Source organism: Gymnoscopelus microlampas, assembly GCF_963454915.1.
Source record: "Gymnoscopelus microlampas genome assembly, chromosome: 19".
Classification (NCBI taxonomy): domain Eukaryota; kingdom Metazoa; phylum Chordata; class Actinopteri; order Myctophiformes; family Myctophidae; genus Gymnoscopelus; species Gymnoscopelus microlampas.
This window is the reverse complement of record NC_139956.1, coordinates 21,162,303-21,181,803: the sequence shown is the minus strand read 5'-3', so window position 1 is coordinate 21,181,803 and position 19,501 is coordinate 21,162,303. Positions and strand designations below refer to the sequence as shown.

At 42.2% G+C, this 19,501-nt stretch overlaps 1 protein-coding gene across 1 annotated transcript in view; it reads left to right on the top strand.

The window, feature by feature from the left end:
* The window catches only part of ank2b (ankyrin 2b, neuronal), a gene marked incomplete at its 5' end in the record, with an annotated part of 116,473 nt that overhangs the window by 13,715 nt on the left and 83,257 nt on the right, over positions 1 to 19,501 (top strand). Inside the window, one exon of the mRNA XM_084043510.1 lies at positions 18,463 to 18,564. Coding sequence (XP_083899636.1) covers positions 18,463 to 18,564 — 102 coding nt within the window. The remainder of the gene's footprint in view (positions 1 to 18,462; positions 18,565 to 19,501) is intronic.

Below are 19,501 nucleotides of genomic sequence, written 5' to 3'. Positions count from 1 at the left end.
GGTTCATGCAGTCAAAGTCCAGTCAAACTATTATGGTAACATCACCATAGCACAACCATGACACGCTACAGCAGGCTGGTTCATAAGGTGGGCTAACAGGTCCAAGGTCACAGCTCACAAGCTGGAGCCCCCCCCACCCCCCACTGTGTGCCACCCCCACACAGTCGCAGCAGGTGAGCCTCATCCCCTTGCACTTTCATGCCAGCCTGTTCTCACCATGCCAGTGATCCATACAGAGAAAAATGCCTATTTCCTATTTTCTCATTTTCAAAATCAAAGCCTGTGCACTATAAAGGTCTGGCACAGAAATGATCAAAATGTCTAATTACATTGTGACGCAGTATGAAGTCTCCATAATAGACTCCATTATGGTCCTATATAGGACCTACTGTATAGCACATACTTGCTACGCAATTGCATAGTTGTTTACTAGCACTGTTTACTAGCACACAACAATGGACAGCAGGCAACATGTCTTAATGTGAGTGCCTTAATTAATAATTAACTAGTTATGAGAAACATTCAAAATGGTCATCCTGTAACCAACCATCCATCCATAACATTTATTTTGAAATATGGAATATGGAAATACATTTCAATTTGGGGGTCCTTGACATGAAAAAGTGTGAGAACCACTGGCCTACAGTGCATACAGTTTACTGCAGTATGTCCTTATGTATGGTGTCTGAACATTATGCATGTCTTGATACTGTACATCATTGATTATTATCTGTCTCCCCTCCACTCTATTAGAACTAACAAAGACATAATTACCAAAACATAACACATAACTGCTTCAGCATGTGAATCTACTTTATGTAAGACTCAGACAGGCAGCTCACGTCAATAGAAATAAGTCTGCTGATAACTCTCCTTGCAGTCAGTGTTCCCATAGCAACACGTCTTCTCTATTATTCATGTTTTAGGTGTTGTTATAGCTACCGCTTTCATTGGTGGATTAGTGACGGTGTACAAATGAGCCCAGAAGGAACTTAGCTTGTCTATTTAGAAGCGTTAATACTATTACTGCACTTCAAATGTAGTGATGCGTGTGTGACATAAATATAGAATGCATACACACCGTGTCAGACTTTATTTATTTATCTCCCTACGTAGCTGATCTGTCTGGCTGTCTAGAAGACAGACATTCATGTGCTTGTCAAACAGTCTCTTTGCCAGCTGTGTGTGTGTGTGTGTGTGTGTGTGTGTGTGTGTGTGTGTGTGTGTGTGTGTGTGTGTGTGTGTGTGTGTGTGTGTGTGTGTGTGTGTGTGTGTGTGTGTGTGTGGCCAGTGTCGCCTGCTTTTAGATTTCTCAACATGTTCTGCCAAACTTGCTGCCTCCACGCAGGATGCTAAATGTGTTTACGTACCCACACTCCTCCCATCTGTCCCCTGCTCCTTCCCTCTCTTCCTCTCCTACCTCCTACCGCTATCTTCATTTCCAGTGTTCTGCTCCCCCGTGTTGATTTAAACCCATGACTTCACAATAAGGTTCTGTGCCAATGCGCCACGCCCCCCTAATTGCACAAAACGAGGTGTGAGATGGTACCTGAAAGAGTAAAATGCTTGTTGCTACAGCTGCACCCTAGGAGAGTAGGAATTCTGTACCTTTGGACATGGTACATATTTGTACATTTTAGTCTGTGCTACTGTACCTTTGCAGGTACCCCAAGTGACAAAAAATGTACTTGGGTAAATTAACCAGTTTTGTACAATTTCAATTGGCAAAAGCATCCTGGTGGTGGTACTGTCATTTGAGTACCAGTACTGGGTTGATTTTCTGGCAACATTCCACGGTGCACAAATGCATAACTATTTCCCCCCCGCTTTGCCGTAAATTATACCAACGCTCATAGACTCCAGTGCATTCCGTAAACTTCCGGTTCAGGGCTTTGTCACTATTTGCCAATAGAAGGCTATGTAGAAGACCTGGCCTGATGAGGTCAATGGAGGTGACGCAACTCTCCTTAAATGGCTCTGATCCCAAACAGCTCTCCTCTCCTCTCTCACCAGCTGTCAATCCCCCCCCCCCATACAGCTGTATAAGTCAGTGGAGTGATAGCTTTCACCTTGTGCACTGACCTCAGAGTTAAACACAGAGCACAGCACCAGTAGTTGCAGTGGGTCAGTTGCTCTAGGTCGCTATTATGTCCTTATCCTGATATCAGGCACTATAGGTGTTGTCTGTAGATTTTGGATATTGTAACATTGTGATATGGCGAAAGTGTTTTAATCACTTAATGCCTTATTGTATACTTTCAAAAATGAATTTGTGTATATATATATATGTGTATATATATATATATATATATATATATATATATATATATATATATATATATATATATATATATATATATATATATATATATATATATATATATATATACTGTGTATATATATATACCGTATATATATATATATACCGTATATATATATATATATACACACATTTTTGTCACAATATCCATAACGAGGTATTTGGTCAAAATATTGTGATATTTCATTTCCCAGCCCTAGTTTGCGCTGAACTTCCTTCCTCAGTCCCATCGTTTGCAGCCAGCGAGCCATATGGTCCATGGCAGATTAGGGGCGTTTTGTTGTCACTGCCACTGCCCCGCCCAGCAGATTAGCAGCCCAGAGAGGAAGAGAGCAGAGCTACAGGGGGGTGGGGCTGAAGAGATGGAGAATAAGTGGGATTTGATGATGGATGTTGTGGGAGGGGGGCAGGGGTTATTAGGGGGGTGGGGTTTATATGGGGCAGGTGAACAGTCAGTGATAGGGTTTAAGTCACACCAAGAAAAGTTAAAGATTGCCCACTTGGAACTCCATGTAAACTGTTAGTTAGACGACATTCCAATATGATTGGATGATAAATCAAATTATAGTATAGAGTTCTATATGTGGGCTTTCTCTCTCATGTCCTTTCCGATTGTTTCTCAGACAGTGGCCAAAACTCAAACATGGCTCTCAAAGTGTTCAGACCAAGTCTTTAAGCACATTCCTATTTAGGGGTGAACATTTGGCGAAAATACCCGTGGATTGGCTATTTGGGACTCTGTTCAAGTATATAGGCCTTAAGTGGTTGATAGACTTCAAGAGAGGAATTTTATGTTGTTTTATATATCGTTTCTGTTGGGTGGAAAACTGTCCAAAACTGTTACTTTTCAGAATTCAAATTCAAAAGTAGATCTACAAGCTCAAAACGCGTCGCTTCGCACCACGTTTCGAGCTTGAAGATCTGCTACTATTGATGCTTTTGTGTGACGCTGTAGTATGATCAAGTAGGGCGTTCATTTATGAAAAAAAAAAACACTAGAAGTTAGAATATGGAGATAAGAGATTTCTGCCTAACAGCAACGATATATTCTGTTGTGTGGTCCTGAATTCATCATGAAAACTAAATGAGCTTCCCGTGTGAAAGCAGGTGAATACCATCCTGTGTGTCACTGACACAGCCGTCACCATGGCAGCGCTTATTGGATAAGTGTGTTGACAGATGACAGAGGCATTTGAGGGGAGATTGGAGGAGCACTAAACAAATTATATCCAGGTAGATGTTATTGACACTAACAAGCCCGTTAGCCCACGGCTAACCAGGGACAATGTTAAGCTGAAGTGGCGTGTGTGCCTGCGTGCGCTCGTGTGTGTGTGCAGACATGCATGCATGTGTGCTTGCTCTTCTGCTTCTATTGAAGTGAAGGTCAAAATGTTCTCAAAAGAACGATATAAAAAATGTATCTGGCATGGGAGTGATCGTCTCTAGCTGGTATAATGCTGACTTCCATCGTGTCGCAATGCAACACTTTGTGAGCTTGCTATGCTGACTGCTTTAAGACAAGGGTCATGTTAAAATAAGGGTCATAATTGATGTTAAGACAGTGAGGGGTTGGATATTACTGTACCTTAATAATCTTAACGAAAGCAAATGTGTGTGTGTGTGTGTGAGTGCGTGTGGAGTCTGCAAATGTTTGTGTGCATCGCTGCAGTAAATGTCAAAAGCCATGTTTTGGCTTACATACACACACACACACACACACACACACACACACACACACACACACACACACACACACACACACACACACACACACACACACACACACACTTCAGGTTTACTACTTGTAGTTATTCATACTGCATGTTCACCTAATACAGTAGGTCATACTGGCCATATGCTTCTGTCAGTCACACCTACCTAGACATAGTACTGCCTTCCGTAGGAGTGGAGAGACAAGCCTGATATGACTTTGTCATACGACACTGATCTTCAAGCTCTCAACAAGCCGCGTCGCAATGTGAGCTTGTACTGTAGATTGGTTATTTTCTTGACACTACCTTATGACGGAGCATAACCAGTGGTGAAAAGTGCATTTACTTAAGTACTGTACTTAAGTACAATGTTGAGGTATTTGTACTTTACTTGAGTATTTCCAATTTCCAATACTTTTACTTCTACTCCACTACATCTCAGAGGCAAATAATGTACTTTTACTCCACAACAACTATTTGAAAACTTTAGTTACAGTACTAGTTACTTTGTAGATTTTGATTATTATTACAAAACATACATTAACCACTTCAGCCCTATATACATTTCGGCCATTTGAAAATAGCCGATCTACAACATGCAGATCTACTGTACATGTAGATCTGCTATTTTCAAAAGATTTTTATACATGTGAAAACTTGAAATGGGACATTCTGCCTAATGAGTACTTTTACTTTTGGTACTTTAAGTACATTTTGATGCCAATACTTTTGTGCTTTTACTCAAGTACATTTTAAATTCGTGACTTTTACTTGTAACAGAGTACTTCTACATTGCAGTATTGATACTTTTACTTAAGTAAAAAAAAGTATAACTTTTTCCACCACTGAGCATAAGGGAGTGATCCCAGAATGCTGTGGTCGTGAGGCACACATTCAAGGGTTGTTGCTTTCCAAAATATTCTCCACTCTAGACCATGCTTCATTTGTTTTGGGACTGTACTTCTGCCGTTTTGTTTCGAACAGACTTATGGGAATCGCAGTTCTGACAGACAGACGCTACCAGAGGTGTTGCTAAAAAGACAAAAAATAATAATATGACTTTTTTTTAAGCACCGTCCTTCAACCCACATCACTGTGGCTTTTGTCAGATAATTACAGATCCGATTAAGGATATATTTTCATGCCATCCAGTTCTCCCCCCACACATTTCTGCCAACCTATCTTCTAAGATATCTCATTCTGATATTGCCAGTCACAGAGAAACATTTATGCCTAATCACTTCAGTTCATCATTCATGTATTCATTCATTCTTGCTCATGCCGTTCGCTTCCCCACAATGACGGGGTCTCTCCCCCCTACGCTAACATTATTCAGTGAATCAGTAATATCTGAGTGATATTTGGAACAGCGAGGGCATTATGTACGATGTTACAATGCTGGCTCCTGAAAGACCAAGCGTGTAGAATGGGGACATTTACCTCTCTCGTGAGGAGGGACAGCTCGTGCAGGCGTGTGCACTTGCAGTATGTGCACGTGTACACACGAACACACACACACACACACACACACACACACACACACACACACACACACACACACACACACACACACACACACACACACACGCATAAACTGTACATAATATTATGTAAACACACATACTCTATTGTCATGCACATACTATAAGTAAACACACCACACACATGCACGTTTGTGTTGAGAGAACAGAACACATGCACACGCACATGCACACACTCACTCACACACATACTTTTATTATAATTTTATTTGGATCTGCACAAAAAGCGCAATACATGATAGATCCAAACACTGATCAGAAGAAGGTTACATTATACTACTTTATACAGAAATTTGACAGATGTCTTTTCTCGCCCCTTAGCTACTCAAGGATAAATAAAACATTGTCTTCTCCAGATAGACAGCCTGCCCATGATAGCTGAGACAGAACAGTATTTAGACAACTTTTGTGCAATTGTCTTATGCAATTGCACAACACACACACACACACACACACACACACACACACACACACACACACACACACACACACACACACACACACACACACACACACACACAACACGCTGTGCTGAATTACTCATCATTCTCTTAAACCCAGACCAGTCCTGAAAAGGGCTTCAACCTGCATATAGAGCAGCACAATCAATACACTCCTGCCCAGGGCTATTCTCTGACACAGCAAACGGCATATGTCTGCTCCCATTAACCACAATGGTGACATGAGCTTCCCATGTGATCACAAGTTACAGTGTTTGTGTGCCGTGTTTGAATGCCAAGCGTCTTTTGTAATTCAAGGTTGCGAGAGGAAGAACTCAAAGTTAAAGGCACAAACCGAATCTTAAAGTAGCTGTTCCTCCTCCCATCGCCTCGAAAAATTCAGCGTACAGCCTGAGAGGATGTTGTCTGAAAGGAGAGGTTATTGCACAGTATGCAATCCTGCCTCAACCCTTGCATCCCTATTCTGGGACAAAGACATTTGGTGAAGAATGAAACACTAGTGGACCTAGTTTAGAGCCCTGGGGAACCCCAGTACTGTATAGGGTTTCAGTTGTTAAGTTAACTCTGGGTCCATTTGTGGCCATTTTTATACAAAAAATGTCACCACGCTCTCATCTTGACCCCTAAAAACAGCAACTTTAAAATAACCCATTTAGACCTGAGGCCGATTCTAAAAACGCCTCCTAAATCCTGACCTAAGTTTTCTGAAAAACTTCAAATATTTATTCAAAAATTACAAAAACATGTATGTTGCTATATACTGTATATAGCAACAAGAACCCCAAAAGGGGTTCCCGTCTTGAAAGGTATAGTTACAAATAGGGGTTCCCGCCCTGGCATAACAGAGCTAAAGAAGAAAAAGAAGCCACAGGACAAAGACAAGCGAGCAGCATGTCCTGTGTACATCCTGGATGTTGTGCAGTGACGATAATGCATCGGAAGTCATCAGTCATAACCTTACTTCACAACTCTTCCACGTGTGTGTGTGTGTGTGTGTGTGTGTGTGTGTGTGTGTGTGTGTGTGTGTGTGTGTGTGTGTGTGTGTGTGTGTGTGTGTGTGTGTGTGTGTGTGTGTGTGTGTGTGTGTGTGTGTGTGTGTGTCTTTCTCTGCATATGTATGTGATGCCCTCCTCCCCTTCTCTGTTTTGGCATGTCGCCCTCCCTCCCTCTGTCCCTCCCATGCCGACCACCCTCTCCCTCCACATGCATAACTGAGCTGGTGGGTGTAAAAATAGCCCGGAGGGGGGGGTCAATGGACTAGGGCACTGGCACTAGCAATGAGGAAGAGGCACTGTAGTTCACAGTGGCAGTAGCTAAACGAGGCTAGGCTAGTAGACATCTGACTCTCCAGGGTGACGGAAGGTACCACAGCACCGCTCATTGGCCGAGTGGAAGTGAAGTTTCATCCGGCTTTGGGGGTTACCAACCTGGCTCCCCCCCACGCATGGTAGCCCCCCCCCCGGAGCTAAGGTTGTAGGGGGAGGGAGGGGGAGGCAATCAGTGGATTGGTAACATTTTGGCGGGACTGACACAAACCTGTGTAGATTTGGTAAAGTTTTGATGGGATAGAAGTTGTGCTGTAGGTACGCATTCCGCCATGGGCAACGCTGCCTTGTGCAAGGTGTGCGGCTCAGACAAGGGCTTGAGGACTTCCAGGAGTCAATCCAACGTGGACCCCAATGCTTTGCCAGACTACTACTGTTCTCAGCATTATCCACGTCAACAAGCATTGAATCCGGTAAGACCCTTAAGACAGATTTAAATACTTTGTTATACGGCAGTGTCGTGGGCTGAAAATGCGGATGTGACACAATGTGTACAGTAGATCAGATACATATATTTCTGTACAATATGTTGTACGAATAAATCAGGCTTTGCAGAGCCAAGAGACTAAAGATGTCAGAGGACGTCTTCTTGCCACTAGGCCTGTACTGCAAACAATGCATTTATCATGGTTCAAAACGTACATAAGAAATTGCCAAAATATTGGTCATTTGTTGTATAATTTGAAACATAGCTTTTTTCCTATTTTTTTTTGAGTGTACAATGGGGCAAGTGTCATGTCTTGGATGTTTGGGGATATTGTTTCTGTAGCTATGTTACATGCAGGTTTTGGGACAGTTCTTTCAATAAGCCATATTGTGGTTCAAACACCTGCCTGTGAATCGTACAGCTGTATGAAGGTGAAAGTCTCTCACTTTCATTCCCCTCCAGCTGCACAGCGATGTCTTCTGTCACACAGGCTGATCATGTTGTTTTGATTAGGCTTTTATTTTATTGTACGTAGATTTTGCTTAGGAACTGCATTGTGTGTGTGTGTGTGTGTGTGTGTGTGTGTGTGTGTGTGTGTGTGTGTGTGTGTGTGTGTGTGTGTGTGTGTGTGTGTGTGTGTGTGTGTGTGTGTGTGTGTGTGTGTGTGTGTAATATGGAAGGGCTTTTGGGCATTTCACTTTGAAACATGTCGTGTACAGTTGGGAGTGTCACTGGTTAAACGTGGGTGTGTGAGTATGTGGGCAGGCTCTGTGTGGTTGTGTGCATGTCTCTGTTTGTTTGCATGTGTGTGTGTGTGTGTGTGTGTGTGTGTGTGTGTGGTGTCAGTTCCTCTGCTCTCTCTTTAAAGGACACTGTGACATGTTCTGCCCTTGTCCTTGGCTCATAGGAGATATACTGCAGTGGTTCATTTGAAACACTTGGGAATTACTTTAGCAGCATGCCAGTGGTGGAAAAAAGTACTCACATTATTTACTTAAGTAAAAGTATCAATACTGCAATGTAGAAATACTGTTACAAGTGAAAGACAGGAATTCAAAATATACTTGAGTAAAAGTACATAAGTATTGTATCAAAATGTACTTAAAGTACCAAAAGTAGAAAGTACTCATTATGCAGAAGGTCCCATTTCACAAGTTTTCAAATGTATAAAATGTAAAAAAAAAAAATAGCAGATCTACAAGCTCGTAGATCGGCTATTTTCAAATGGCCGAAATGTATATAGGGCTGAAGTGGTTAATGTATGTTTTGTAATGATAATCAAAATCTACAAATTAACTAGTAACTAAAGTTTTCAAATAATTGTAGCGGGGTAAAAGTACAATATTTGCCCCTGAGATGTTGTGGAGTAGAAAAATCCTCAAAATTGTACTTAAGTACAGTACTTGAGTAAATGTACTTAGTTACTTTACACCACTGCAGCATGCCAACATTCTAACACTATATCAGTGATTAGTGAGACAGGTTCCCTTGTGGATACAGTGACATCTCATAAATGAGAGGCCCCATCTTCAATCTCCACTGCAGTCATTTTTCTCTCTCTTTTATTAGCAAAGTACAATTACACATGCCTGGAGTTAGACTAATGCCCTTTAGTCAAGGACACTGGCAGGAGTGTATTCCTTCAGTATCTGGTTAGGATGGTAGTACCTGAGTGGCTAGAGAGGCCGTCTGGGAATTGGAAGGACGCTGGTTTGACCCTCGGCTCGCCCAGTCCACGTGTGGAAGTGTCCCTGAGCAAGACGCATAACCCCCTAACACTATAAACGTCATTTTAATTGCGAGTGCCGGGGATCGACACTCTGTACTGCATATCTTCTCTGTCGGGTGGAAACGTCCTCATACGTCCAAGATGGTTGCTTTTCAGGATTTAAATTCAAAAACAGCAAAAGCAGTAGATCGACAAGCAAGACTCAAAACGTGCCGCTTTGTGCTGCGTTTCGAGCTTGCAGATCTTCTACTTTTGAAACTTTTGTGTGACGCTGTAGTATGATCAAGTAGGGCGTTAACTTACGAAAAAACACAAAAAGTCAAAATATGGAGATAAGAGGTTTCCGTCCGACATAAAAAAAGTTATAAATACCATGTCAAAAACGTGTTGTTTTCCATAATACCCTCAGGCGATAGCTAGCTTGGACCCTGCAGCATTACTTATTGAGCAGTAGATTCCGTATAAACACTGACATGGCCTGGACATCGCCAAATTAATGTTACACGGTATGACTTTAAAAACCCCTCAGTGTGTGTGCTCTTAGTGTGGACTTTTAATCCATTAAGAACGGGAAAGCTTCTGTGTCTTTGGGCTATTCAAAAATGATTTGGGCTATTCTTTGGGCTATTCAAAAAAGAACTATTTCGTGATTTGTGCAGCATTTTTTATATATGTATTTTTAAAGCGAACATTTGTAACTAAAATCTTTGCTTCTGGGGGGGGGGGGGGGGTCCCTGGAACTAAATATTTCGAAATGGGGGTCTGTGGCCAAATACATATAATTTTGGGTGGTCCTTGACATGAAAAAGTTTGAGCACCACTGATATTATAGCTACATAGGTTTTTCATAAACCTAGTTAGGATTTAGCAGACATTTGCAGATGAGATCCCAGATTGAATGGGTTAAATCCACGTGAGGCACAACAACAGAGTTGTACTGTGGGGAGAAACCATCACAGCGCTCTCTGAGCTCAAAGGCTTAGGTACTTGAAACATTTTTGCTCGAGTGTGGCGATTGGTGAAAGGTTGAGGTGTATAAATAAATACAAAAGGGTACAGACTACCGACTAAGCCTTTGATATACTCGCACGTACACATGCACAGATGCACGCACACGCACACACACGCACGCACACACACACACACACACACACACACACACACACACACACACACACACACACACACACACACACACACACACACACACACACACACACACAGTCTGTTTTAGTTGTCAGTGACCTACTGTGTGTGTGTGTGTGTGTGTGTGTGCGTGTGCGTGTGTGGCAAAGCCAGAGGGCAATAAATTGTCCATCTTCCGTGACTCGAGTCGGTACACTTTCCCCAAAAGTACATGACAAATGATAACTGCTTGTAGAAATGTCAACACCAACCAACTGCTGTAATTTAGACATTTAGCAGGCGCTCCTATCCGGAGCGGCTTACAAAGTGCAAGATCACAGTAAATGGCACGAACCCTTGTCAACAAACGACAGGGTAAATGGGCACTTAAATAGAGTGCAAAGAAAACAATTAAGGGCTGAAAAGTAACTAGGATACCAGGTACAGTAAACATCAAACTTCTCCTCTGTCTAAACAACGCTCTTACTGTAGCCCACATACATGTATGCCCACAAACAGTCATTCTGTATAATGCTTCACCATTGAACACTTTGTTGTGATTTGTGCTGTGTCGTTCACAAACTGCACACATACGGCAGTAAGTTACTATCAATAGCTTGGTTATATACAGTAGGTAGGCCTTGCTGTTATTAGCCTCTGCTGTAAATCTTGTTTTAATTCAATCCGCCTTTCAGCTGTGTGCCTGCAAACCAAATTCATGGTTAGCAGCTTTAGAACGTCATCCCTGAACGGCAATGAATATTGATCAATGCTGCAAATGAAGCTCTCTCCAGAAAATAGACCACACCACAGCTTTCATCTCTGTGGTCTGGAGGAAATTGATAAGAATCAAGCCACAGCAAGTCCAGTCAGTATCTATTCACACTTACAGTTGGTAACACTTCCTATAGGCCCATGTCTATAATGCATTATAAACACTGAATGTGACTCATATACCATAATCATAATGCTTCATTACAATACTCATAACCCATTATAAAGTATTTTATAATGACTTATACAATTATGTATACATGGCATGCATTGTAATCTGTTTATACAACACTGTATTATTACAGTTCTAAGCACAGAGCACTCATAAGTACTCATGATGTACAGTCTATTACAGTGTATGCACAATGCACATTCAAAACGTTTGCATGGTGTGGCATGGAAGATAAGATATGATATGAGCTTTGAGCTCTTTTCTCTCGGAAGACCCCTCAACCTGTTTTTAGTCCTGCTCTACTCTAGCTTTAACTCTGGCCCCACCCCCTGACCTGTGACACTGTGACCCATCTGCACTCTGGTGTCACTGTACAGTGGTCCTAAGTGGCATAATTAGCCCCATATTGTATTACAACTAAAGTTCAGTATTCCATATAGGGGAGCAAGCAGGACTCCAATTTAAAGGAATGGAGAGACAGTTCATCGAACTAATCGATTTAATCAATTATAAAAGATAATTGATCATTTTATCTCTGAACAGAACATCTCTGTCTGTTGCAGCAGATCTCTGCTCAGTGAATTGAGCAGTCATTGGCATTGCTACTGCAGCTTGCCAGCTCACCTTGTTATGAACAGCCTACTGTCTACTGAACCTTTCAATATTACTTATGCAATAAATGTTACTTAATATCGTCGCTGTCGGGCACAAACTCGTATCTCCATATTTCATATCCATATTATACATAACAAGGTTTCCACCTGATGGCAAAGTTATGCAATACTTTTTCATGCATAATGAAATTGCATGTTCAGTCAGTAGTACACCCACAACTGATACCCAGTATAATATTCTTTATAAATGTTAGCTATTAACATTCAAATGCTCAGCATGAAATGGTAAGCTTTGTCTGCTGTTAAGTTACGTATTGAAATGATGAAGAAAACATGATGTAGAATATTCCATTATATGAACCTCCTGTACTTGCCATTAAGTGCCTCTGATTTGCGACTCTAAATTTAGCATGAATGTACTTAACCAAGGAAACTCAAGGGCCACCGCTGTTGTATGGTATGCAAATCAGTCCATTGGGACTGCTCTGGTTGGCTGGGAGCTGTCTGGAGGGGATCGTATCCTGCTTGAGTTGGTATTGGTCTGTGCATGTCAGCTGTAGATGTCATTGATAATGGTGATGATGGCAGCATGACAGGGTGGTAAACAACAAGTTCTCAGTGGATGCAGTGGTTCTTGTTCATACAGTAGTAGACTACTAGAGCACCAGTTACGTGATGATTTACTTACTCTTATCTTATTTATGAAATTACTATTTTTTTTCAGGTTTGTATACCAATGTAATCCTAATCCTAGGAGTGAGACCTCATACAGGCTATATAGGATAAACAAGTGAAACTGGAAGGAAGTGAAGAAATGAGCAAACAAAATTGGAACTGTAACACTATAACATTGAAGCTGATAAATGGGTACTCTTTCCTGATTGGCTGCTGTTGGCAACCCACCTGAAAATGTGTTTTCTCTTTACTAAAGAGCTGGAGAGACAGGGAGACCCCTGTTATTGAACAAACACTCTATAGCAATGATTACTATAAGAATGTAGAGCTTTTTCTTTTTAAACAAGAAAATATCACTTACCCTACCTTTTAATTAGTCCTAAATGGATAATGCTTCTGTTCTCATATACATGGTAAACCATTTAAACATACCACCCCTAATGTGTAAAGCCAGTAATTGTGTGTTTCTTTGATAGAGCACTGTGTAGTGACAGAGTGCTTTCATGTCTCCGTCTGGTTCTACAGAGGCAGGGCATGCAAGGCAACCCTGGGGAGCGTTTAGTGACGCGCGCACACACCCACACACACATACACACACACACACACACACACACACACACACACACACACACACACACACACACACACACACACACACACACACACACACACACACACACACACACAGTCACCCACAGATCATAACGAGCGATGGCTAAAATGTTAAGGTTGATTGCAGAGTGCGGTTGCTAGTAAACAGTGATGATCTGTTATTCTGCCCTGATGGCCAAGAATAGAATGTCTCTCTCAATCACATCAACAAGGACACAGTTGGCTCTGTGTGTGTGTGTGTGTGTGTGTGTGTGTGTGTGTGTGTGTGTGTGTGTGTGTGTGTGCGTGTGCGTGTGAGTGCGTGTGAGTGCGTGCGCACGCCTCTTAATCTTAGTATACATGTAATGTGGGCTATGATTCGTCATGGGACACGTAGACAGGGTTAATGGCTCCTTTGTGCATACTGTGGTTGGTGCTTTTGACGCACATGCACGCATGCACACGCACGGACGTCAAATGACTCAGGTATAATAACTATCACATGTTGTGTTGCTCTGACCTTTTTTCCAAAGCAGCAAGACAGAGAGAACTAGAGATAGGGAGGGGGGTCGAGAGAGGGATAGGGGGAATAGAAAGGGAGAGAGAGAGAGGTTCTCAACCATTTTCTTCTCAAGGACAACACATTGATATTCATTAGCCACAGACCCCCATTATATTGGATTTGTATGTTTGGGACCCCAATCTAACCACAAATCAAAAATCTGGTTCCATTTGTACATTCTGAGTTACGAACCTGTAAGGGACCATTTTGGTTCGTAACTATCAGTGATTTAGCTGGGGACCCCCTGGAACACCCTAACAGCAACCCTGGACCTCAATGAACCCCACGTTGAAAACCGCTGCTGTAGAGAGTTCAAAATAAAACACAACAGCGGCCTGCATGTGTTTCCTGTGATTTCCTCCGCCGTGGCAACCACTACCGAAAGCTCTGTTGTCATGGGAACCTCAGGAGGCAGGGCAGCGCTTGTCTCCGTGGTAACTGGGAGGGTGCTTGGATGTATCCGCGACATTGGTCGGTCGTCTGGGAGGGAGAGAGGGATGGGGTGGGTGTGGGGGGGTGTTTACATTATTGATAAAGGCTCCTCACATAGACTCCATTTATGAAGGGAATGGGTGGATGAATGTTTGATGTAATCTGTCAGAGCAGGGCTTTAGGGACTGTGTTTTGTCGCGCTTGACAAACTTGATTAAGTGTGAGTTTGTGTGGTATGTGTATGCGTGGGAGGCTATGTATGTGTGTGTGTGTGTGTGTGTGTGTGTGTGCGAGCGATATTATGACCGTCTAGACGGGGCCGGACCATAATTTAGAGCTAACGAATCATGACATGTTGTTGAAGAATCAAAACAAAACATCAGTGAGTATCAAGCGAAGTTGCTGATAGAAAGATTTTTTTTTTCACTGAAGCGTGGTTCATGCAGGTGGACCCCAATGGGGTCCTCAGAGTTACTACAGGGGAGCCGCCAAATCTTTGTGTGATGGGAATTTCTTTCTCCTTTTTTTTACTATAATTGTTACGAAAATACACACAAATACAAAAACATGTGTAAACATATACAACACTGATGATATTGCTGTCAAACAAGTCTATGAAGCTATCTATGAAATCTGTGAAAAAGTTTAATATGCGGTCCTTGGCCGGAAAAACATTGAAGAACCCTGGCTGGCTTACAACTTATTACAGACCCGGCCTGTGCTGAGAGAGTGTCATGCCTTGTGCACTTTGAAAACACTCACCCTCTTGGATACGGGAAGAAACCATTCACTCTGGCTTCTGTCCGATTAATATGAAACAATTTCTGTAGGAAGTGGGTAGGCACTAGTCCCCCTTTTTTCATGAATGTTAAGTGCTTGTCATTCAAACCCCCACTTGTTCAAGAAGCCATTTTGGCTTTAGCATAGCTAACAGGCATAATACCACAAGGAGGATTAGAGCAGTCTTGTATAATGCCAGCCTGTGGCTCTTTAACCCATTATGCCCGGGAACGCATCTGTGTCATTTTAAGATTTCTTTGGCTATTCAAAAATAGCAGATATACAAGCTATGTGCCGAGTGCCGCGCTATGAGCTTGTAGATTGTTTCAAAGCAAACATTTGTGAAATATATTGTTCCAGGGACCTCCAGAAGCAGAGATTTGAGTTACAAATGTTTGGTTTTAAAAATATATATTCAAAGATTTGCACAAATGTATCACAATAAAAAAAAAATAGCAGAACTACGAGCTCGTAGTGCAGCACTTGGTGCCTCACTATGAGCTTGTATATCTGCTATTTTTAATAGCCAAAGTATAAAATAATGGTTATAGCTCAAATCTAAACTGACACAGATCTGTTCCCGGATTGAATGAGTTAAGGAATCTGGGGGGCTATGTTCAGAGGGGTTTATCTCCTGTGGTAATGGTTCCATTGTGTGGTGGTGGCGCTAATGTACAATGCTAACCCTGTCTCTGACTCTGTATGTCGCTGTGTCGTCTGAGCTAACCGCTAACTGAGCCAGTCATGGGCCCCCGATCAAGGCCTACCAAGGCATGATTCAGCTAGAAACTACCAGATGATTCATCATCAGTGATGTAAGACTCAATTGCGGTACGGTTTGGTGCTCAAAGCAGCCAGGGGTTGTGGGCTGATGTCCCACAGGGGTCATCACCCACAGGGTGACACTCACTTTGGACAATAGTCTAATTTATGGCCTTGGTTGGTCAGCACTAGGGATGGGAATTTTGACCAACTCACATAACCTCGACTAACATAACCTGACCCACATAAACTAACTACAGGACGATAGTGGTTCAGGAGGTAGAGCAGCTCATGTTTCTGGGTAACCGGTATCCGGAAATGTGGATTCGGTTCCTAATTGGAACCTCATTTTGATACCCAACCCTACCGAGCAGCATTTGAAATGTTTAAATAAGCCTATATAGTGAACATGCTGTAACAGTATCTTCTGATAAGACATTTTATTTGAAAGTAATAGAATAGAACAACGCTATACGTCTGCCACTAAAAGCAGAAGGATGTTTTGAGAAGCACTTGCTACGTAACTGCTAAGCATCATTCAGAAAAAAGGAATCAGTCATGGTATGTTTAGTTACAAGTTTCAGTTCATTCATTCATTCATTCAGTCAGTCAACATCAACATCATATTGCACTATAAAATCAATGTAGCTTCTTTTAGGGGTTAAGTGCCTTGCTCAGGGACACTTTGACACGTGGACTAGGCGAGCCGAGGGTTGAATTAGCGACCTTCCGATTCCCAGGCGGCCACTCTAGCCACTCAGCTACAGCCGCCTGTCAGCATCACACTGGTACAGTGACTGGTAGTTTGCCAGTTTATTTTGGCATGGTCTGCTTAAAACAGTTTCTATTCTCAAGCAGGTCCAAATATTGCCATGCTCTACTTTTCCGTGACATCATTAAGTCAGAGTTATTAGCAAGATTTGGCGGACTTCCTCTGGTATTTAGCCAATGTGGCAAATACTGTATGTCATCATGCAAAAAGAATGTGTGCCTAATATTAGATATTAGGCACAAAAGTCCAATAAAATGTTGTTAGAGCAGTGTGATGTTGAAACATTTTTAGTAAGACTTTAATTATAGAAATGTACAAGATTTAACCACTTGAACCTTAGTGTCCCTATTCTATTCTGGGCATATCATAACAGGCAAACACTCAGTGTAAATACAGTAGCAGATTTCCAAGCTCACTAGATGCAATGCACCACTTTGTGCGCTTGTACTGTAGATCGGCTGTTTTTGTCAAAAATAAATGGTGTAGAGGGAAGGGGGCCAAGGATAAGCCCCTGAAATACATTATATAGGGTTTAAGTGTTAAACTTATAGTGCAGTAGTTGTGCATAATGCTAACATATGTCCCCATTCAGTGGGTAAGTTTGGTGGAGGATGGAGGTTAGCGGCAGCTGAAGTTCAGCCAGTGCTGCAGATAGCTGGCCTTGCAGGGTCTCTGTGATGCAGTGCAGCCTCACTGCAGCACACAGACACCACCAAACTGCAGACCAATGAGACTCACATCAAAGACTGTGTGTGTGTGTGTGTGTGTGTGTGTGTGTGTGTGTGTGTGTGTGTGCGTGTGCGTGTGCACGTGCACGTGCGTGTGCATGTGTGTGCGTGCGATGCAGCCACCACTGCAGCACTGTCGGGCACTAATTTCATGAAATTAGTGGTTCTTTTTCACCCCAATCTATTACTGTGTCAACCGATGACAGGACTCTAATGACGAGTCAGTTTCCATACAACACTTCATTCTGTTGTGTCACTGCATCTTGAAGTGTACACCCTTCCCTTTGACCTCAAGTCAGAGCATGAGAAAATTGGACCAGAGTAGTTCTTATGTCGTTTGAGAGACAGAGGGATACACAGGTATAAGGGCTACACTTTAGTTTTTGGGGAAGGCTCACACTCTTATAGAACTCTATCTGTCTGATAGAAGGCTGTACATTTCCCATCAGCACAGGGTTGTTTATCAGGCTGTAAGCGTGTAAGAGTGTTTCAGCACAGCAGGAGGTGAGAGCTGAGTGCCTTTTAAAATTGTGTACCAGCCAGGCTCTGAATTCGGGTGGAAAATGCTGAATCATTCTGCCTTCTTCTATCTCTGTTGGTCCATTTCTAGTTCAGCATCCACAGACAGAGGATATCCACTCCACACACATGAAATAGCTAAAGTGTTTTGTTATTATCCCCTAAAACGTTCATCTTCAGTGATTTTGCTTTTGTTTGGTTCCACTTCATAATGCACAAAGACATAATGGAACCATAATAGTAACCTAAGCCTAAGAAGTAACATTACGTTCTGTTCTATAATTGATTCACCTTCATTGTTTCTCCAAAATGTCAAGGAAATGGCTCACTTAAAATTAAACTTGAAAAAATAAAGCCACTGATTCAGATGTATCTTTGAAATTCTGTGATTATCATCGTGAGGTGGTTTTCTAAAGCAGTGCTTCTTTCTTTCTCTTCCAGTCGGACAGCAACACCAGTTTCCTGCGAGCAGCGAGAGCAGGGAACATCGACAAGGTTCTGGAATTTCTGAAGACGGGAGTAGACATTGGCACCTGCAATCAGGTAGGAAGGCGATGAGATGGATGGATCACACACACACACACACACACACACACACACACACACACACACACACACACACACACACACACACACACACGACCACACACACACACACACACACACACACACACACACACACACACACACACACACACACACACACACACACACACACACACACACACACACACACACACACACACAGGCATTCTTGACCAGGTTATTATTTTACCTATAGCATGTGACTTTGAGTCTCTCTGGACCTGTAGGTGTGGTTGACAAATACCAATGTTGGTATAAGTTCAGTGGGCACACAATCATTTCTATATGTCACCTCTGGTCTGGGGATCAAGAAATGGCTGTCGGTCTGTTTAAAGTGACAAGGTGACCTTATACTCTCTAAGGGTAGTGCTACTAATCATACATTTACATTGACCGACATAACTAGTATCTTCTGCTACACATAATTCCCTTGGTGTTCAGACAATATGAAAGCTTAGAGAGAGACTGTAGTCGAGACTGACAGTAGGAAAGCTGAGAGAGAGACTGTACGAGAGACAGACAGCTTATGGACAGCACATAAGGGTTTGCATTGGTGTCTTCATGTACAGGGAAACACTTTGTCCTTGAATCTCATTAGGAGGACATTTCCTCCACATCCACCTGCACATTATCTGAAAAGTCAGTCCATAAACAAAACCACAATTGATGGTTACCAATAAATACCACCATAATAATTAAATCCATCCTTTCATTTCAACCACAGATTCCTCCATTCGCACTTTCCCCCCCTCTCTCAATTTATAATTTAGAGATTTAGCAGACTCAGAGCAATTGAATATCATGGATCCTAGTTAACAAAAGACAGGGTAAATGGTCATTTAAATAGAGTACAAAGAAAACAATGAAGTGGTGCAAAGTATAACTATACCAGTAA